The sequence below is a fragment of the Maniola hyperantus genome, chromosome 13 (assembly GCF_902806685.2).
Source record: "Maniola hyperantus chromosome 13, iAphHyp1.2, whole genome shotgun sequence".
Lineage (NCBI taxonomy): Eukaryota > Metazoa > Arthropoda > Insecta > Lepidoptera > Nymphalidae > Maniola > Maniola hyperantus.
Genome location: NC_048548.1, coordinates 7,557,992 through 7,581,085, shown reverse-complemented (window position 1 = coordinate 7,581,085; position 23,094 = coordinate 7,557,992). Strand labels below are relative to the sequence as shown.

At 36.6% G+C, this 23,094-nt stretch overlaps 2 protein-coding genes across 3 annotated transcripts in view; one reads left to right on the top strand and one right to left on the bottom strand.

The window, feature by feature from the left end:
• Positions 1-7,368, bottom strand: part of Mur89F (Mucin related 89F) — a 31,277-nt gene extending 23,909 nt beyond the window's left edge. Inside the window, exon 1 of the mRNA XM_034974935.1 lies at positions 7,197-7,368. The gene's annotated coding sequence lies outside the window, so the exon portion shown is untranslated. The remainder of the gene's footprint in view (positions 1-7,196) is intronic.
• An 8,363-nt stretch (positions 7,369-15,731) lies between these two features.
• LOC117987391 (28 kDa heat- and acid-stable phosphoprotein-like) lies at positions 15,732-22,153 on the top strand. 2 transcript variants are annotated; one of them, XM_034974396.2, is made up of 6 exons: positions 15,732-15,891; positions 15,987-16,077; positions 17,390-17,489; positions 18,452-18,579; positions 20,011-20,196; positions 21,143-22,153. In XM_034974396.2, exons 1-6 carry the CDS (start codon positions 15,882-15,884, stop codon positions 21,144-21,146), a joined length of 519 nt encoding a protein of 172 aa, XP_034830287.1. In that variant the 5' UTR covers positions 15,732-15,881; the 3' UTR covers positions 21,147-22,153. The 2 variants fall into 2 exon arrangements, with proteins under 2 accessions (XP_034830287.1, XP_069358565.1); XM_069502464.1 differs by having other exon boundaries at positions 20,011-20,201.
• Positions 22,154-23,094: the final 941 nt, after the last annotated feature.

Here is a 23,094-nt window from a genome sequence, read left to right as displayed (position 1 = left end):
CGCAACCACGTAGGTAGGTACCTCCTCCGCCATTCGTTGGCTTAGGTATAAGTACCTATTACCTGCTCGTAACAGACGATCAAACTCTAATAAATAAATATAGAATAGGTCCATAATTTTAAAATTGCAAAAAAGATTGCAAATTCAAACGGCAAATATTTCATTTTTGTTAAATAACCATCACCCGACATAAATCTCAAATTAAGTGAAGAGATAAAATTCCCAATACTTAAATTAAAACAAATGACAAACACGATGTAATCTGACGTGTAGTTCACATTGATGAATGAACTATCACCACTATTTGCCCATTGTTCGATGGTACCGTTTATACTGAGGTTCAAACAGGGTCGCCAAGCAGGAAAATCCTTAGTGTTCTACAAATGATAATTATTTTCAAATAACTTTATTGAAAACTCGCTTTTGTAACGCAAGTTTAGTAACTAAGTTAAGTTTGCATGGATTTCAATTTTTAATTATTTTTCCTCGTGAGGGGAAAAGAATTAAAAATTGTAAATATAAAAAAATATGTAAATTAAAAATATATCAAACTTGATGATGCCCGCCACTTCGTTCGCGTGGATTTAGGTTTTTAAAATCCCGTGAGAAATCTTTAACTTTCCGGGATAAAAAGTCAGACACACTTTCGCATTTATTTGTATGGAATGGATTATCAACATAATATTATATTGATTATTGCCCCAACTTCAGCCACATGGATTTACCTAGGTTTTTAAAAATTCGGAGCAAATCCGTCTTTGATTTTCTGAAATAAAAAACCTATGTGTACCACCCTTCAGTATGGATAAGGATTTCATCTCACTACCTTTCTCATTTAAAAGGTGCTTTAAAACGTAAAATTTTGTTGTGGCTCAGTTTATTTCCCTTTTCAGTACTGAAATAAAAAAAAATGCGCTCGCCTCGCAAGCACTCCTGTTGTCGTTGAATTCTATCTTACGACAAATCGAAAGGCCCTGATAACAAACCCCCCGAAATCTATTCCTGGCTACAGCTATTTTACCTAATTAATAATAATTTGCATGCTACTTAAATCCAAACCATATAAAGAGAGAAAAAACAATGTGAGAATGGATTTGATAACTTATGCTATCATTATAATATACAAAGCTTCTATAATTACATAATATTGAGCATGTTCTCACGAAGAGCTGAAGATATAACAAAAAACATAATGCAGATATAAAAGTAGGTAGGTATATGAAATAACCAGTAACTACTATTCTGATCTTGCTCTGGATACTCATTCCATTAAAATCCCTATAGTTTATTATGGCAACCCTTAAGTTCAACGCATCTTGATAACTGGCAATCCAACTGGTTTGTCGGTATTCAATGTTGACGACGCACTATATTATCTATCTTATATTTTTATACCTTTTATTACGTGTACCGAGCTACAGCCTACAGACACAGTAGGTAAAGTAAAAAAAGGCAGGGAATAAAAAGTTCCTTAGATGGGCTTATGCCTGCAGCGTAAGTTGCTAAAAAGTGGTTTGCATGTGTCCATAATATCTGATATTGATACAAATGTCTTCCAATTCATTATCATAATTTTTGCATTTGCTAAACTCAATCAGTTTACAGTGGGCACTTTAATAGATCTTGGTAGTTACTAGACTGGTACCTGAAGCAATTACATATTCTGTGCCTGAAGGCTACTACAGGCTATATAGGCTGCCTTTCCATCATCATTATAAACCGATAGACATACACTGCTGGACATAGTTCTCTGTAGGAACTTCCACACACCACCATTTTACGCCGCCTGAATGCAGCGACTCCCTGCGACTCGTTGACGTTGTCTGTCCACCCAGTGCGAGGTCTTCCAAGGCTGCGTCTTTCCATGTATTTCATTAGTTTTTGGACTATTATTAAGCGACTGTATTTTCGTGGTTACAGACATTATCACTGATTTGCGCTACACATCGTAGCAGGTCATGGAGGTACCGTGGCATATATTATACAGTATTTTTTTTAATATTTTACCTTTAATTTACGTGCTCGTTCTTTTAAATATGATTTGGATTTTTTCAAAGACGATCGTCTTTATCTTGTCTTAATAGGTACCTAATATGATTCTAATCCTACAGTGTCTTGTCGCGTTTTATCGCTGAGTTTAATACGACCCTTCTCAAAAAATAAGCTTTCACGCTTTTTGCCTTTGATCTTCTCTGTTAAGTTTTAGCTTATGGATTAAGGTATCTACCCATATTATAAATGCGAAAGTGTGTATGTTTGTTGGTTTGTCCCTCATTTACGTCGCAACTCGCAACGGAGCAACAGATCGTCGTGATTTTTTTGCATGGGTATATTGAAAGACATGGAGAGTGACTGTTTTTTATCTCTGAAAATCAAAGAGTTCCCGCGGGATTTTTAAAAATCTAAATACACGCGGACAAACTTGCGACTGAGTACGCCTGAATGTGGGAATAGTCAAAAGTTATTAATGACTTTTTACGACAAAGTTATTTGAGTAGGTAGTTGATTTCTACATTTGTCATGAAGTAACTAAGTAGTAGGGCGACTGGGCGAAACATGAAATGCGTATAGAAGGGCAGCCTGTAGGATATTTGTTAAAAGTTGTAGGTACATTGCTTAAATGGTTATATAATAGATATTGGCATTAATCTTCTCGCGAACCTATAAGGTACACATGTGGCTATAAGGAAACGCAAGGGGAACCAGCTACCTACATAAGGACCTCAATTTGAATTGAACAATGTTATCTTGCTAAAATCGTGAACTTGCAAATTCTATTTGATCTGTCAATCTTCCTCGTAGCTCCTAATATGGAATGGTATGTAGTATGCACCTATGGGACACTTTGTACTTATTCATTTAACTTTGCTGAACTTTACTATAGCTATTTATTCAGTTTTCTAAAAAATTACATCCACATGGTTTCTGTTTGTTATAGGTACCTATATTATTCTCATGTGCTGAAAGACTTTACAAATTGCCAATATAGGTACCTAATGAAATAATTTTATCACAGCATCGATAAATGCGAAAGTGTGTCCGTCTGTCTGCTAGCTTTACACGGTCCATCCTTTTTAACCGATTTTTACGATATTTGGTTAGTACAGATATAGCTTGTATCCCGGTCAAGAACATTGGTTTGTCCTTCAATCACGCCGCGACGGTGCAACAGATCGACGCGATTTTTTTGCATGGATATAGTTAAAGACCTGGAGAGTGATATAGGCTGCTTTTTATCCCTGAAAAATCAAAGAGTTCCTACGGGATTTTTAAAGACCTAAATACACGCGGACGAAGTTGCGGGCATCAGCTAGTCCATACTAATATTATAAATGCCAAAGTGTGTCTGTCTGTCTGCTAGCTTTTCACGGCACAACCGTTCAACCGATTTCGACGAAATTTGGTACAGAGATAGCTTGATCCCGGGGAAGGACATAGGCTACTTTTTATCCCGGAAAATTGAAGAGTTCCCACAGGATTTTATAAAAACCTAAATCCACGCGTACGAAGTCGCGGGCATCAGCTAGTGTGTATACTAAATTGACGTATTACAATGTACCTATCGTGTATCTTATCAATTGCTATATGATATTACGATCGACGATTTTGATTACAACCTAATCTCGCAATCTTAATGTAATTACCTACCAATGAATAGATAATACCTAGTTATTATTTATTACATTATACTTTTGTACAAACATTTATAACTATAACATGGAATTAAACTTCATATTTAAACGGTAAGCAAAAACAAAACCTTCCATTAAAATGGATTATTGAGAGCAAAATCTTTGAAAAATATGAACTGACTTTTTGCACTGTCCAAATAATAGACAACGGAGATGGAATAGTAACCACAAATACAAAATCGTGGCGAGACGTAATGATGGGTAGGCATACCCATTGAGTAAGAACATAGAGTAGCAAGCCTCAGAAATCAGGCTTCAAAAAAGCGCCACCATCTAAAGATTTCAAATCCGTAGGACCGTAGGTACAATAGCCAGCAAGAAATATTGTACATCGACCTTTAGAGATTTCGGTTTTGTAGAGCGCTGTCTCTGTCACTCATACCTATGTGACGTTTTGTCGGTCTCAACCACAGAGACAACGCTCTACAAAACCGCTATCTCTTTCTAAAGGTCGATGTACAATATTTTCTGTTGCGTACTAGAGGTTTCCAAACGATGAACTAATAAACGTTTTTAAGTCATCATATATTTATTATAATTCTGTTCATCTCTATAACTCTATTGTTACATTACCGTAAAAGTTGCTTTTTACTAATATAAAGATATCGATACAATTATTGAGAAACATATTAAAAGAGGTCCAGCGAAAATTTTCTGAATAACAAAAAAAGGAACTTGGAAATCGCCAGGTTGGGACATTTTGTGGAATATTGCTGCTCTAGTAATAGTCAACTCTCTGGGTATCTATATATATTATATTTTATGAAGTGAAGAAAAACTTGGAGATTTTTAATACAATAGGAACAACTTTAGGCGTCCTCAAAACGCAGGTACCATTTAGGTAGGATAGTAGGTACGTATTTTATTTTTCTACTTAATTTGTCGATTAGGTAGTTAAGTTAGGTTATATCAGATCGTTACGCTTAGGGATTTTTACAACAAAGAAAATAATATTCAAATTCAATAAAAATGTCCTATTGTGTTGTATCTATCAAGTCGTCATACCTAATTACCGTTTACCTAACTAGTTTTTCTTAATTCTTTTATTTTAGATGAGTTATCAAGACACATCTCCACATTTACTAACAATGATTAGGAATGAATAGGAATGATTAGGATTATTGAGAGTTTAATTAGTTTGTTGTAGCCCCTCCCAGACCTGGGCACGTTTTGTACCCTCGTAGCTTTAGTTTTAAGTTTATGTAATTAATTATCACTACTACATCATTATATTGCAAATCTGAATAAATGATTTAACTTTGACTTTGAATTTGTGGTCGAACTTTCGGTTATCTGATGTTTATCATCATTCATCTTGGCTTACATTAATTGAAGAGCACTATTTCTTCTACTGTCGTGCGTTTTAAAGCACCTGTCTTACTCATCACCGAGAACGAATTGTATACGCCATGCTTGCCGCCATGTAATATGAACGTAGCATGACAATGGTGTAGTACTCCATCAATATAATTATTACATACATGTCATTGCAGATGGGTTAATTATTGAAAACTTATCCAAATTTTAAAAATCACTTCAGTTCAAATTTTGATAGGCAACCAGACAAAAAGGTGTTCTTTAATGAATCATTTTACCCCCAAGCATTGAATAACAAATGGGTGAAGACCTATGTAGGACATTGACATAGAATATCATATCGTTGATGTAGGAGTGTCATGACAGTGTCATGCAGTAGTATACCGGACTGTTTCACGATTTTCGAATTCGATCTGCGGAATAACAGAACAGTCTGTATATATTGAAAAGAAAGAATTACTTACATGCAAAGAATGCCCCTTTAAAGTTGTCGACAAGCGATTTATCTCGGTAACGAGCTCGGAGCAATGGCAATTGAATTAACATGAGCCGCTTACATCGCTATCCGTGTAACTATCACCATCGGCGGTGCAGTGGGAAAACTCCTTTATTTGCTAACGACAAAGCGAATTTATGTGGAACAAGATAGGAGAGAAGACTTGCAGAAATCAGTAGGTACCTATAGGTACTATACAGTTTTGACGACCTCCCTGGCCCAGTGGTGAGCGCTGTGGTCTTAATAGTGGGAGGTCCCGGGTTCGATTCCTGGCAGGGGTTTGGAATTTTATAATTTCTAAATTTCTGGTCTGGTCTGGTAGGAGGCTTCGGCCGTGGCTAGTTAGCACCCTACCGGCAAAGCCGTGCCGCCAAGCGATTTAGCGTTCCGGTACGATACCGTGGAGAAACCAAAGGGGTATGGGTTTAATAAAAACTGCCATACCCCTTCCAGGTTAGCCCGCTATCATCTCAGACTGCATCATCAATTACCACCAGGTTAGATTGCAGTCAATGGCTAACTTGTATCTGAAAAAAAAAAAAAACCCCGCACACCCGCTCAGCCCCCGCGCTATCTCGGTGCGGGCGAGCGTGGCTGACGTGCGGGTATGCGGGGCATCCTCCCGCCTCATACCCCAATTGCCATCTCAACCTGTCGCGTACCTACCAAGTATACCTATATTCCTATAGTCTTTTGGTCTTAATAGAAAAAGTGCTACATATAACCTGCTAAGTTGCAATATTAATTTATTGACTGAAAATCCATTCAAAATGTAGTAGTTACCTGCTTTTAATACAGATAACAACATAACTGATAGGTACTTTACTTCTTCCAATTTGAAAATTAATTAAAAATATCACTTGCTTTAACGGTGAAGTAAAACATATCGTGAGGAAACCTGCATCCCTGATGGTTCTCCATAATGTTCTCAAAGGTGTGTGAAGTCAGTCAATACGCACTTGGCGAGCGTCCGACCAAAACCCTTCCCACTGTGATAGGACCCGTCCTCTGTATTGAGCCGGCGAGGCGATGGGTTGATCATGATTATGCAGATGATAATGAATTTGAAAATTACAGGGTTTAATGTCCCGTCTTCAAATCTTTGGAAAGCGTCTTCATGTGAATAAAATTGAGTTGACAAGGGCTTATTACATCTTTATACGTTAAGTCCCTACTGTAATTGTTATAATACGTGATGAAGGTGCTATTGATCACTTATTTGCGAAACAGTAGCCTACCCAAACGATAACACGGACTGTCCAGGTGTTATTAAGTTTTTTTTGTCCAGTTGTTTACGATCATAATAACTAGTCTCCAAGTTTAGTTAACTTTTTATAGACAGCTATTTAGTTAAGTTACATGTCAGGTAGGGGTGAGTTTTTTCTGAGATAGCTGCAGATGTTTTTACAATTATGTAATTAAACATTTAGTTCATCAAAATAACTATAAAATAACATAAGTAACTAGAGTTAATTTAAGACTAAGTATTATTTATTAGTAAAGGATGTAGCTATAATTTTACGTTGTTTCAATCAATATGGCTTATGCTTTGATTTAGTTTTCATGATTGTGCGAGTAAAAGACTTCAACGGGATCTCACTTCAATATACTACGTGCTACTACTACTAGGTAGCTACTGAGTAGTATTTTTACGAAATAGCGAATTAAGTAAAAAAAAAAGTAAAACTTACTTAATTTTCCACGACACACTGTTGACCTTCACACTTGCACTAAGAATTTAAAAAAATATTTTCAAAAAATATTTTTAAAAACTGCAATAAATTTTTAAAAGAAGGACCGCTACGAAACTTTCACGCGTGCGCGCTGGATTGAAAATGGCTAGGGGCTGTGTCCTTGCACCAAGAAGGCTTTTAACTATGTATGAACGCGCGACCAAGATCCTACGCCTCTTATACTCATCGTACCTTTAACACATCGTACCTTTATGGCTAATAAGAATAGCACGTTACAGAATGGCCAATTAGGGTGCATTTTTATTCCCGTAGGACAGGATCGTCGGCTATTTAACACTTTTTATTGCACTACAAATAGCAACAAATGTTTTTTGAACTTACAGGCAGGTAGATATTACATAGCGTGTCTATCTTTCATAGAATCAAAACAACTTTGCATATTTAAGGACAAAGGAATTTCCATGGCCCCAAAATATGATTGTTAGTCGATAAATTTAAATAATCATCTAAGTATTAACTTAAATATACTGTAATCAGAATCACTGTCACTATCAGTATAGCGGTGATAGCCCAGTAATTAAGAAATCGGCCTCCTAGTCGGGGGGTCCGGGGTTCTATCCCTGGCACGAACCTCTAACTTTTCGGAGTTAGACATAATATGTGCGTTTTAAACAGTTATCATGTGCTTTAACGGTAAAAGAAAACGTAGTGAGAAAACATGGATACCTCTGGATGGATGGAGTTCTGCATAATGTTTTCGAAAGTGTGGTGAAGTCTGCCGATCCACACTTGGTCAGTGTGGTAGACAAACTCTTCTCATTCTGAGAGGAGATCCATGGTCAGTAGTCATCGACAACCTATCTATTACACTGATTTTAAAATAGGATAGGAGACGGATATTTTTGTGGTGATAGGAATTCATTATTCAGCAACACCTAACCAACAACCTAACTGCCTGCGTAAGTTCTAATAAAGAATATCGTTTTCGGTCGGAAATGTAAAAGACCGTAACTTACTTAATCACGGTTATCTAAATAAATACCTTCGCAATCAATTTTTTCCATGACATGCCGTTATCTCATATATCCTGGTGACGTTTATGTTGGCATCATTAAAATTTTACTCACCCACCAGGGGATTTTGTTTAACACCATTATCAGTAATTTTTCATCAACTTATCGAATACTTACTTACTTTACTAACATATTTTTGTGCGATTTTACGGTACTTAAATCTACTGTTTCACCATTTACCTACATTAGCAGAAGGTAAAGGCCTACGCACACGTCGCACTATTGTTATCCATGGATAGCAAAAAATTATCACTAGTCTTATAAGAAATACCTTACGACCGTTTCCACTATCGTTTGTCGGGACCGGATTTAAATCAGATGTTCCAGTGGCAGAATTTTTTTATATGAAGCTATTCACACTCGTCGGAAACCGATATTGTGTCAAAATGTACTGCCACTGGAACATCAAGCGAAAAACGACAAACGACAAGTGGAACGGTGGGTAGCATAATAATGGCGCGCTCTCTAGCGCTTTCCATACAATCCTTTGAAACAAACTAGTTTAATATTTATTATTTGAATAATATTAGCATCAAACTCAATGAATTTTGTCCTTACATTCTAGAACCTAATAATACTTAGCTGTATCTGTGTGTTACCAGATTTCCGCAAAAATATCTAGTTTCATCCGTATCTATCTACAAAATTTCATTAATGAGTTTGATTGGTTAATATTCAATTATGAGCCAAACTAAGTTTGGTTGGCTATACATTCATAAAGCACACGATTGCACTAGTACTACTGTGAAGAATCAAAAACCGTAATAAAAGATGACGGACTTTTGCGTTCCGCGAACAATTAGTCCCTCGTCTGCGCAGGCCCTAAGAAATATAATTTATAAGCAGCGAAATTCTTATTATACCAAGGTAATTTAAGAACCCATAGCTATTGCGACCAAATCTATCTTGCCAAATCACAGGTTAATAAAATAATGTTGAGACGTGGCTCGGACTTTTTTGTTTCATTTTATGACGTACCTACTTAGTAACCAGCTTTAGATATCCTGTGTAGATCTTTCAAACTTAGACAGGAGACATAATTATGTGCACGTAAGGTATTCACCGGTTCTGTCTACCTAAACCGTCCCTAAGAGCTACGTATATTATGTCCGACTCCCTAACACCTTTTATAGGATAGAAATAATAGAATATTATTGTATTTTTATTCAAGTAAACTTTAAACGTGCTTTTGAATCGCCAAAATAATTTACCTTACGCCTAGCGCTTACGAGTATATCACTCTGAATGATTAATATTATAACTTAATTAATTATTTGCATCAACGGAGCGAACCAAGCCATCCCTCTCTTGTCAGCCGAGGAGGCTTAATGCCCGGCACCGTGTCAGGTTGTAGGAAGTTACAGATGTCGCAAAATAACTTAGAGGATTGTTCAAAGCAATAAAAATTCAAACTATGCATAGGTACTCGGTAATTACCACGTACCTAAGTATGTATAGCTTGAACTTTTTTTGGTAGGTACAATGGTTTCCTCTTATCCATTTCCTAATTAAGTTTTTCATCTCTGTGAATAAAACTCGTCTTGATCTTATTTTTTTAAGCGCTGCGCAATTATATCGTCTGCATATTAATTTACAAAGGTAGGTATAGCTTTAGCTTTGGGTAACCTTTTTACATAAAAGTAAACATAATGGTATAATACTGTGTAATCAATTCAATAAGACAATGACTGGACTGGAGATAAATCATTGTTTTAATCTCTATGAAATTGTTATCATATTTTATTATATTATGACGTAATTTTAGCACAAACCTGGTTGGCACGAACACTAAAAACCACTTTATGTATAACCGTTAAGTACCTACTAAGTTTTTATATTACTACTTAGGTGTCATCCGTTATTTGGTCTGCGTACCTAGATGTAGATTTTTTTTCTTGGGAGACAGATTCTACACGTAGAGATTCGCAAAAACAAATACAAAAGTATGTTGAGCTACTTCGTGACGTAATATACATTGACATAGGATAGTAGGATAATAATATAACACTTACAACAGATTTTTAGGTGGGTTTCAATAACAGCTGATTGCAATTTGCAGGTGTTAACGACAATCAGTATTTAAAATAATAAAAAGGGGTTGTAGATTCAAATACTGCCAAGTTACAAGAACTAATTAGATGACTTAAAAGTATTTATTGCTTGTTTTGATGCAAGTTTTGTATAGGTATAGGTATAATTGAAAAAAAATATTTATTAAATTTTGCAACCAAACTCTTTAACGATCCGACCACGTGAATGAAGTAACAAGTATTCATTTTATTGTTTGCAAAAACTATGTTAGTAAGTAGAATCTTTTAGAGATTTACATTGATTGTTTTTTGTGACGCATATGGGGGACAAATCGTCAAAACATTAGGTTTTCGGGTCACGAATGTGCCTCACATAGTAATCTACGGAATAAGTAACCTTGACTCGGCAATAACCTCATCGACATCGAGGTGACCAATTGCTTTCTGTAACAGGATACGCTATAATAATCTTTATTTTTCACACATTCATTTTACATTAACAACTTATTACAAACTTATTTACTTCATTTGAAGCTTTATAAACATCTACTTACTTACCATTATAATATGCACCTTACGCAAGTCTAGATATAACAATCCATACTTAATATTATAAAATGCGAAAAAACCTTTCCCGGTCCATCCGTTTAACCGATTTCGAAGTTTGGTACAAAGATGGCTTGCATCCCGGTGACGGACATACGCTACTTTTGTCCCGGAAAATCAAAGAATTCCCACGGGATTTTTAAAAACGTAAATCCATGTTGATGAAATCGTGAGCATCATCTAGGTAAAGCTACAAAGATAGCTTGTATCCCGGACACGGATAAAAATCACTTTTTATTCCCGAAATAGAAGAGTTTACGCGGATTTTTAAAATCCTAAATCTACACGGTCGAATTCGTAGGCACACACTGACAGTAGGCAGGACAAAGCAAAATATTTCAACGCGGAAGTTTCTCCTGCGATTTTGTAATAAGTGAAATAAAAAAGGTCGAACGGCACCGGCCGGCATGCAATCGATTCAGAAATGTCGTGTTTTTAACCCAAACTGTACCAATTAACAACAGCTGATTAACACTCCACTCCGTCGATTAAAAATTAAAATACGGTGTCCCATATATGTACAATTTTGCAGTGACATCTTATCTTATGGACTAAGAGCTAGCGCGTGCCAGACCTTCGTTATTTCATACAAGCTGAAAGTTTCTCCGCGTATTGTCCCCAACACTACGAGGAACATTTGTTTGGATCATGGTGGCTTTGGGATAATTTTTATCATAGTAAACAATCTTACGTCAAAATATAAAGTCAATTTTTTAATATTTTCTTCAGAATAGTAAATATTAGAAATCACAGCAGACATTGCCAGACACATCATGACAACCCCCTGTTTAAGGGTGTCTGGCAGGGGATTGCTACGACACTAAATATCTGACAAGTGACAATGCATTCCGTGATTTCTAATACAATTCTAATTTACAACTATTCTGAAGAAAATAAAAAATAAAAATTTATACTTTGACGTAAGATTGTTTACATTTTTATAACCTGTTATCTCCCAAAGCCACCGTGATCCAAACAAACGTTCCTCCCAGTGTTGGGCACAATACGGAGAGAAACTTTCAGTTTTTATAAAATAACGAAGGTCTGGCACGTGCTGGCTCTCGCTCTCTATTATTCAGTGACGTAATCTACCGTACGGTACCTTTGGTCGCAAAAACGGTACTAAAAGGTTTTAAATTTATTGCCCTATTTTTATAAATACAAAGTTTTTGTTACTATTTTTAATACAATATTGGACCAATTTCTTTAAATAATCTGGACCTTTATTGATCGCCCTGCAGCGACCCTGTGATTTTGTATAGTTTGCCCAAAATGCTAACAGGGCCTCACGTCTTTGCATGGCCTTGTATCGATAGAAGTAGGTACCTAGGTAAGTATAGTCCGCGACAGGTGGAGATGGCAATCTGGGTATCATGGGCGCTCGCCCGCACAGGGTCTGTGCGGTTGTGCGGGGCGTTCCTTCCCCGATTGTCATTTCGACCTGTCGCGTACTATATCTGCACAACATGTAGGTATAGTACGCGACAGGTTGAGATGCCAATCGGGGTGCGGACGTCTCGCACACCCGCACAGCCCCCGCGTTAACCCGGCAGGGAATAGCGCGGGTGACCTGCGAGTATGCGGAGCGTCCCCCGCCTCATACTCCGATTGCCATCTCGGCATGTCGCGAACTATAGGTATGTCTGTGTGTAAAGTAATGTATAAATTTTTTTAAGTCTTGAAACAAATAACCTAGGTAGATTAACCTATAGAAAGCTTAAACTGTACTGTTACAAACATACATCAGACTCGATAAGACTTATCGTGAGTCAGTCGTGAGTTCTTAAATGTCATTAACCTCGCACAATATCTAAAGACGACAAATGTTGCGAATTTACGATGTGTATCAATCATTAATGCTTCGTTCACTGGACCCTTAGTACGAGTTTAAGCATCTGGCACATATGGATCGTTTTCGTGAACCTCGTTTTGTATATGAAATGACTTGTCCTGATATCCTGGCTGATCTATTACAGTACAGTACAATGTACCGCTGGGTTAGAAACTTCCTAAAAAAGGATTTTTGGAAAATACACTATATATTAAGAAGATTCATCCCACTTAGGTAGGCCTAAGTGGGATGAATCTTCTTAATATATAAAAGGAAAAGGTGACTGACTGACTGACTGATCTATCAACGCACAGCTCAGACTACTGGACGGATCGGGTTGAAATTTGGCATGCAGATAGCTATTACGACGTATGTATCTGCTAAGAAAGGATATTTGAAAATTCAACTCCTAAGGGGGTGAAATAGGGGTTTGAAATTTATGTAGTCCACGCGGACGAAGTCGCAAGCATTAGCTAGTATTTGATAAAATTCCGTCTTATTTCCAGTTAAGTATACCTATCCAAGAAAATTGGTATGGGCTTTCAGTTAAAAATATAGAATTTTATGATCTTACTAGGTACTCCAAAAGGGTTAAATAAAAAGTTTATATGAAAAACCGTAATTTTTATGGTTCCGTACCCGAAGGCTGCCAACAGGACCCCATTACTGAGACTCCGCAGTACGTCCGTCCGTCTGTCAGCGGGCTGTATCTCGTGAACCGTAATAGGTAGAGAATTGAAGTTTTCACAGAACATATTGCTACTATGACAACAAATAGAATAGAATAGAATATGTTCAAATAATAAAAGTTCAAAGGGCTACCATAAAAATTTAAAAATAAAATAAAAAGTGTGATTTACTGTACCTATACTTACGTTGGTACGGAGCCCTTCGCGTGCACGTCATACTCGCATTTGACCAATTTTCAAGTTTCTTAATAAGTTATAACCATGAAAAAATATCGGTTAAAAATGAAGGAATCCAGGGATTCTGGAAATTGCACACCCAAGGGATTTTCAAATATGTCACCCGAGGCCTGAGAGAAGCAGGGCCATATCAATTAGTTATTACTATAAATTCCTAAGTAAGTTCACCTAAAGTTCATTATTTAGAACTTGTAAGATCATTCTTTTATATTAATAAAGCAGACGTATGTGAGACCACGACAAAGAATTTCGTTCAGGATAAGCTTGTACTAGGCCTACTGCTCAGATCACTCGCATTTTCCTCACGACATCTACTCGTACCTAATCTACCTACGTACCTACGTATTACTTAATAGATGTGCCCGCGACTTCGTCTGCGTGGATTTAGGTTTTTGAAAATCCCATAGGAACTCTTTTCCGGGATAAAAAGTAGCCTTTGTCCTTCCCCGAGATGCAAGCTATCTCTGTACCTTTCATCAAAATCGGTTGAACGGTTGAGCCGTGAAAAGCTAGCAGACATACAGACAGACAGATAGACAGACAGACACACTATCGCATTTATAATATTAGTATGGATGGATTGTGATCATGCTACCGCGGACTGCAGGCTAGGTACCTAAATACAATATTTAAAAAAAACTCGATCGTTGTTTCAAGCCCAAAAGAATCAATACAAGTAAAAATGCGCAAAATGCTTACCTACTGTACAGCGTATGTAAGTAATTACTGTTATTCCAATCGTGATTAATAAATAAACAAGATAAATCAGCCGCAGCATTTTTTATGCGTGCCTTGCTATCCACAAACATTTTTATTTCTGCACGTTTCATGCTATCATTTACTTATTAATAACTACTTCTTTGGAGTAGGTAGGTACATAATTATTGTTAATTATTGTGATAATGTTAAATGGTATGATCGATGTTAAAGTTTTATTTTAATAAGTAATTGAAAATAATGGTCTACATAGGTACCACATATTTTTTAACTAAGTAGGTAAGTAATTAAATTTTAGCTTTGATAATTATTTTCAAAATCAATTACTTAATCTTTAATCCAGTACCTACAACCAATAAGCAAATATTTAAATACTAGCTTATACCCGCGACTTCGTCTGCGTGGACTACACAAATTTCAAACCCCTATTTCACCCTCTTAGGGGCTTTTTAGCGGATGCCTACGTCTTAATAGCTATCTGCATGCCAAATATCAGCCCGATCCGTCCAGTAGTGTGAGCTGTGCCCTGATAGATCAGTCAGTCAGTCACCGTTTTCTTTTATATGTATACTAGCTTTTGCCCCGCGGCTTCGCCCGCGTAGTAAGTGTATTCCCGAACATTCCACAACATTCCAGAATGTTCTAGAACGTTCGAACTCACTGCAGATCTTATTTTATATACCCCTATCAGCAGGTAGCTTTACCCATAGAGAAAATTCTTCGAATGGTCCACAATGTTCCAGATTCCAGAATATTCGACGCACATTCGAGAATGTTCTGGAATGCTCTACAATGATCTGGGATATTCTGTGGAATTCTCTCGAAAACTCTCGAATGTTCTTGACTATTCTAACAATTTCTATAGGGCGAAACTTCCAACCCTTAAATATCTTCAAAAGCACACCTTTCAGGTAAAAACGGGAACCTTCTTCATGGACGGGGGATAGAGAGCTATCACACCATATAACTACCTACCTTGATCGTACTGGGACTTATTTCTGAGTTTTAGCGGCACGCACATTGTACACTTTCTTTTATAATATAGGTATATTGATTACGTCGAAATTATTATTTTCGAACGCGGGAAAATTCATATTTCAAACAGCGTGCTCATAGCTTACACGAACAGGAAACACAGCACAGACAATTTACTAATAGCATACATACATGGACCTAGAATAAACCGTACGTGTTTTGTGTTTATGGTTATTAAGGTGATTCTACACAAATGAATATGAGCAACTCAGAGCAAGAAGCATGCAAGAATCCAATGCCAAGAAGCTCACGAAAAAACTGTCGCGTTGTCTATGATTTTGGTTCTATTCTATAGTCTGTGCCTCTGAAAAAAAAAATGTCGTGTCGGTCGTGTCATTGAGTCGTCAAAGTTAAATTCGTCGATTATTAATTAAGTACTGAACTGAAAAACCACCCAACTTTCCACTTTACAGGGAAATCTATTATTTGTTTAAAACTTAATATCAGTACAAACTACCTCAACCATGCCACGTGGTAAGCAAGCCTTTTGCCTTTTCATACGTCTCAATATCGTATTACAATGTTATTGAGAATGTGCTTGTCTTTAACCTGTTTATTTTGTATTACAGGAAAGTATACCAACCACAAAGGGCGTAACCGTAAGTTTACCAGCCCTGAAGAATTAGAAGAGCAGCGGAAGCAAGAGGAATTGAAAAAAAAGTAAGTGGTGGTTGAAAAAATTATACAAAAGCAACTGTAACCTGCCACAAATTTTATTTGTCATTTATTTTTTATAAGTCTAGGTCAGACTAGTTATTCTTGTTTAAAATTAATTCTCACATAAATCACACACACACACAGTCTCATGTCTGTACTCTGTAATACTTACCAACTTAATTTTCTAATTATTGTGCTTTTGTACAAAAGAAAGTTAAATTCATAAGACATGTTAGGTATTAAAAGCAGTATTTGGTTGTGAGTTCTAAACCTGTTGGTTGAGGTCTGGTTTTTATTCTATAAACTATTCCGAAATCTAGAGCACACTTTGCCTTTGCTTGTCTTATGTCAGAGTTAAAACAAGACAGTATAATGTAAAGTTTATCTGAGCAAAGTCAAAGTGTGCTCCATAGATCTCACGGTATGAGTTTCCTAAAATTATAGTTAAAATATTTGAATGACTGTGATTTTACCATCACTCTCTTTTAGCAATTTTTTCTTGTATTCAAATCCTCGATATTACTTATTACGGCTGTGATTGCCTATTGGATAGAACGTCTAAGGTTGAGGGTTAAATCCTGGGCATGCGCCTCTAACTTTTCGAAGTTACATGCATTTAAGTATCACTTGCTTGGCCAGCATGGTAGCCTATGGTCACCCTTCTCACTCATGAGAGGAGACTCATGCTCTGTAGTAAACTGGTGATGGGTTGATCATGATGATGATGATGGTATTACCAAATTATAAACTTAATTTTTTAACCTTATCTATACTAATATAATATTATAAAGAGGTAAAGTTTGTTTGTAGAGGGTAATCTCTGGAACTACTGAACCAATCATGAAAATTCTTTCACCAGTAGAAAGCTACATTATTCCTGAGTAACATAGGCTATATTATTTCATTTTCAAAAAAATATATAACAACCTACTCGTGCGACAGCCGGGCGGGTCGCTAGTAATTTATAAACTTATTATTAAAGTGTAATTATTTATATTACCTTAGGAATAATATTAAAAATCATGTCATGCATTGCCAGACACTTAGTTTTGTGGCAACCCCCTGCCAGACACTCAAAGTTTAAAAGTTTACCTGTAATTAGTTTAAAAGTAATCCTGTTATCTTCCAAAGCCATCATGATCCAAACTTAATAGTTGCTGATAGTACTTCCCTGTGTTGGGGACAATACGTGGAGAAACTTAAAGCTTTTATAAAATACTGAAGGTCTGGCACATCCTGGTGCTGGCTCTTAGTACATTAATACCAACCTAATAAGAAACTATTAAGTTTTATAATATTTATTTTTTTATTTCAGATGGAGAAAGGAACATGGAGATGAAAGCTCTAGTGAAGAAGAATCTGAAGGAAATAAATCTGGCTCAGATGACAGCGATGACAGTGATTCTGATGAAGATGTAAGATTCATGTTCTTTTGATTTTGATTATACTTCCGTACTAATATTATAAATACGAAAGTGTCTGTCTGTCTGTCTGCTAGCATTTCACGGCTCATCCGTTTAACCAATTTTGATAAAATTTGGTACAGAGATAACTGGCATCTCGGGGAAGGACATTTGATCTTTTGATCCTACTTATCATGGAAAATCAAAGAGTTCCCACCAGATATTTAAAAACCTACATTCACGCGGGTGAAGTCGCAAGCATCATCTAGTAATATTATAGATTTAAGTCCCCTGCAGCACTGAATTTGTGTTTGTTCAAACTACCTCAGATAGAACTGTACAGATTTTCGTACAGTTTTCACCAATAGAAATGAATTATCCAAGAAGATTATCCTATAATTTAAGAATATTTTGTGAAAATAAGCTACTAGTACGATGATAATTGTAAATTAAGTCAGAAGATCAGACAGACAGACAAGAAAAATACTACCACAAAAAATAATACCACAAGAATAATTTATCCCTTTGTACAAAAGATGTCATGTTTAAACTGGTGTTAATTTTATTTCTAAAAAAGGGGTATTTTCTCATTCATGGAAAATCTGGCCATTTATTTTAGAAATGAGTTCTCCCAGTGCAGCGCTTACCGGTGCGAAGTCGCTATTCTAGCTCTTTGGGACCCCAACGTCTATCGATTTTTAGAACTATGTGCCCTGCTCAATGCCACTTCAGCCGATCGCAACCTGTTGAGCTATGCTGGTTTCACTAGGCAGATAGACAACGTCATGAAACCGTTGGATTCAGGCGGCGTAAGACTGTGGTGTGTGGAAGTCCCAACAAGAGACCTATGCCCACGAGTAGACGTCTATTAGTTGAGCATAATGATGATGAAAACATCTGCGCCAAACAATTATTACAAAATTACACATCAAAGATAATTTGTAATTAAAGGTTTGTAATTTTATGACTTTCAGCATCCAACTAAAGCAAAGGGTGTCTCTGGCCTCATTGAAGTAGAAAATCCCAATCGAGTAGTTAAGAAGAATAAAAAGTTATCCAATTTGAATACCATCACAGAAGCAGAGAAACCTCAACTTTCCAGGTAAACCTTAATACTAAACAGAGTTGCTATGCAATTTAGGGATTTGATGTGTTTACTAGCGTTTGTTGCGACTTTATCCGCATGGAATTAGGTATACAGTGTGTTTTTTTAACTGTTCCTATAATCCAATACTATATACTATATTACTATATCTATATATATAAAATTCAAAGTCCTGACTGACTGACTGACTGACTGACATATATATCAACGCACAGCCTAAACCGCTGGTCCTAGAGAGATGAAATTTAAATATGTAAAATAGGGGATGAAAGTTTGTAGGGAAAGTTTTATTATTGTTAATGAACTTGAAATTTGGAAAGTAGGTTCTTTATAAAACTTAGGTGTCTGTATGGGGGTGTAAGGTTATATCAGTCTTATGTTTTTAAAGATAGATACATAAAATTCGGGATTTAGGTTATTAAATAATAAAAACATGTAGAAGTTATTATGGAAAATCTCCCCTTAAGGGTGGTAAAATAGGGGATGAAAGTTTGTATGGGAAAGTTTTATTAATATTAATTAACTTGAAATTTGGAAAGTAGGTTCTTTTTAAGACTTAGGTGTCAGCTAAGAAACGGTTTTCAGAAAATCCTTCCCTAAGCGGGTGGAATGGGGTGGGGGGTTATATGAAAGTTCTATGATTTTAAAGTTACAGACCTGAAATCCACATATTATTTTAGGTCGTCAGCTTTAAATAATAAAAAATCTGTATAAGTTGTTTTGAAAAATCCCCCTTATATGTGGTAAAATAGGGCAAGTTTGGAAGGTAGGTCCTAGAGGTGGGTGAAAGCTAAGATTTTTTACGCAAATCTTACGGGTCTAAAGGGGTAAAATGAGGGTTAAAAGGTTAAAAGAAAGTCCTATGTTTTTGCCAAAAAAAATGCCATTTGTTTCCTGTAAGCCACGCGGGCGAAGCCGCGAGCAGAAGCTAGTTTATATATATTATAAATGCGAAAGTGTATCTGTCTGGCTGTCTGCTAGCTTTTCACGGCCCATTCGTTTAACCGATTTCCATGAAATTTGGTAAAGAAATAGCTTACATCCTGGGGAAGGACATAGGCTACTTTTGATCCCAGAAAATCAAAGAGTTCCTATGGGATTTTAAAAACCTAAATTCTAGCGGATGAAGTCGCGGGCATCATCTAGTAATTATATAAATGCGAAAGTATGTCTGTCAGTCTGTTTGCTAGCTTTTCACAGCCCATCTGTTTGATTTCGATGTTTGGTACAGAGATATCTTAAATCCTGGGGAAGGACATAGGCTACTATTTTGATCCCGGAAAATTAAAGAGACCCCACACGATTTTAAAAAACCTAAATCCACGCGGACAAAGTTGCGGGCATCATGTAGTCAGATATAACGGCAACAGACCACAATATCACAAGCTTTCTTGCTTATATAACATCAAGTATTTATTTTTATTCTAGGCGTGAGCGAGAAGAAATTGAAAGGCAACGGGCAGCAGCGGCTTACCAGAAAGCGCACGCGGAGGGCAAAACTGACCAGGCCCGAGCGGACCTCGCGCGACTCGCCATCATCCGGCAGCAGAGAGAAGAGGCGGCCAAGCGACGCGAGACGGAGAAGACTGCTAAAGAAGCGACGACGAAGAAAAAGTAAGGTTCTCTTCTTTTGGTATTTACTAGTTATTTCATGCGGACAGTAAAACTGATCAGGCCCGAGTGGACCTTGCTCGGCTCGCCATCACCCAGCAGTAGAGAGAAAAGGCGGCAAAGTGACGCAAGGCGGAGAAGATTGCTAAAGAAGCGACGACAAAGAAAAGGAAAGTTTCCGTTTTTGATATTACTTGTAATTTCATGCAGAGGGTAAAACTGATTAGGCCCGAGTGACCTCGCGCACTTTGCCATCAGAGCAGCAGAGATAAGAGACAGCGAAGCGGGCCGCAAGGAGAAGAAGAATGCTAAAAAAGCGACGACGAAGATAAAGTAAGGTTCCCTTTCTTGATATTACTAGTAAGTTCATGCGGAGGGTAAAACTGATCAGGCCCGAGTGGACCTCGCGCGATTTCCCATCATCCAGCAGCAGAAAGAAGAGGTGGCCAAGCGACGCGAGGCGGAGAAGATTGCTAAAGAAGCGACGACAAAGAAAAAGTAAGGTTTTCTTCTTTTGTATTTTCTACTATTACTAGTAAATTCACTTGTAAGGTAAAACTGACCAGGCTCTAATATAGATCGAGGCATATGATCGAAATGTTATACTTAGTACATTGTTTAACAATCTCCTGATAAACTTTATCTAACGAATACATTTGACATTATGACAATTTTTTCAAATTCAAATTTATCCATCAGATACAGTTTATCTGTCGGTTATGAAACACATTATATAGTTTTTAAGTGATGAAATAAAGCCATTTTACGAAGCGCAAATGTATGTATAATTGTAACTTTGTGTCAAATTTCATTTCAAAAGTACGATTTTAGTCCTTATTTTAAAGATGAACCGTACTCTTGACATGACAGTTGACCCATAGAGTTAAAATGGCACGTGAGAAGTAATTTTTTACGGACTACATTGAATTTTGTCTTTTTTTGTTCACAGGTAGAAGTACTCACCATTAGTTAACTGGATTGCCATCATTTTGTTCATTCGGCGGTCGCTTTCGAATTCTTAGATCCTTTATCCAAATTATGAAAAGTACCTATTTGTTTTCTAAAATTAGCATTGTTGACAACCAAAAAATTGCAGTTATACCAATTTTTAACTAATTAGAAAAGTAAACTTAATAACTGTCCACTTAATTGACTGCCATTTTCTACCATTTTGGTAGAAACTGATATTACTTTAAAATCCTACTAATGTTTAGCAGATTATTATAATAAATTGACTACAGCGTCGATTATGTCAATTTGGTAGATTTTCTACTGCACAATAAATTATTGTTGGAATTTATTTTGGAATCTATTTGTGTTTCATAAAAGTAAGCGTCAAGATTGGGATATTGAAACAGTTAAGAAATATTGACAACGTTGTTTCTACTAATATTATAAGTTTGTTGTGTTATTTTGTACAAAGCAACAAACGGGAAGAAAGTGTGCAATTTTTAATACATACATTTCTATTTTTTAAATAATGTCTAGATACAAATAAAAATAATATCAATTTTTTTTTATTCAATAAAGTCGATTTTGAACAACTACTCCATGTATTTGTAATCCATGTAATGTTAATTACGCATACATGTGTATAACGCGTTAAATTTAACTCCTCACACACCATTTTAACTTACTGTGTTAAATTTCATGTCAAAAGTACTATTTTAGTCCTTAATTTAAGTGTGAAACGTACTTTCGAGATGTCAGTTGACCCATAGAGGTAAAGGGCGCGGGAGGAGTCATTGTGTCCCGTCTTTATACTTAATTGGTGTATAAATTTTATCAGTGTAAAATATGAGATTGATTCAAATATTCATTACTTTTGTAAACAAATAATTTACCATTTTTTATTTTATTAAACAAACTATAATTGTGGTTAACTGATTATTTTAAAAATAAAATAAATAGATATTATATTGTGTAACTTAATAAAATAATTTATGTAATATAATATTAATTATTGCATTTTATTTTTCTCCTGAATACTACTTATATGAATTTGCTTAGATCTAATTGTTAGATAGTCTCACTAGACAATTTTTATATGCGAATATGTATATGAATAAAAACGTAAAACAGAATTGTATTTTGTTATTAGAATTTAGAACCCATAAAAGCATAAACCGTGGCAAAAGTCTAGTGAAGTAAAGGTACAAGTCCGTAGCCGACTGCAGTCAGCAGCGGCAGGTAACGTGTCGTCGCGATACTACTGTTTTCTCGTACCGGAACGCTAAATCGCTTGCCGTGCGGCTTTGCCTGTAGGTAGGGTACAGCGGGGCTATTTGAGCATAGGAGTAGGTGGGCAATCGAAATATCTCAGAAACTACACCGCACGCCAACACAATATCAAATTGCGGAAACAAGCGGTCGCGGAGAGGAACTCGTTGCGCGACCGCCAGTAATGACCTGTCGATTGTGTAGTACCTACACATATCATAGTATAAATTATAATATAGGGGTGTTACGGATATTCGCATAAATTCAGACATCCGCATCCGGATGTGAACTTCTGATAATCCGCATTCACATTCACGGATTTCAAAATATATCCGCAACAACCCTAGTATAATAATAGAGTACGCGATAAGTCGAGATGGCAATCGGGGGACGCCCCGCACACCCGCGCTTTCCCACACCCGGCTAGCGCGGAGGCTGTGCGGGGCGTCCCCACCCCGCCGCACAGCCGCTAATCCGGTGCGTGATAGCGCAGGTGACGTGCGGGTGTCGTCCCCGTGCCTTATACTCTAATCGCCATCTCGACCTGTCGCGTAATATACTTAGGAAGGATAAACCACTTACCTCTACCTAAGTTGGTACATAGCAATTTCCTTTAACTAAGAGAGATGGTAAACGTAAAGATTACTCAAGCAGGTAAAAAGCAAAAAAAACTGGCCAAGT

Excerpts from the sequence above, each read along its gene's own strand:
- LOC117987391 (XM_034974396.2), top strand. Across the intron at positions 16,078-17,389 it reads CAAGAGGAATTGAAAAAAAA|ATGGAGAAAGGAACATGGAG; the intron begins GTAAGTGGTGGT and ends TTTTTATTTCAG. Across the intron at positions 18,580-20,010 it reads GAGAAACCTCAACTTTCCAG|GCGTGAGCGAGAAGAAATTG; the intron begins GTAAACCTTAAT and ends TTTTTATTCTAG.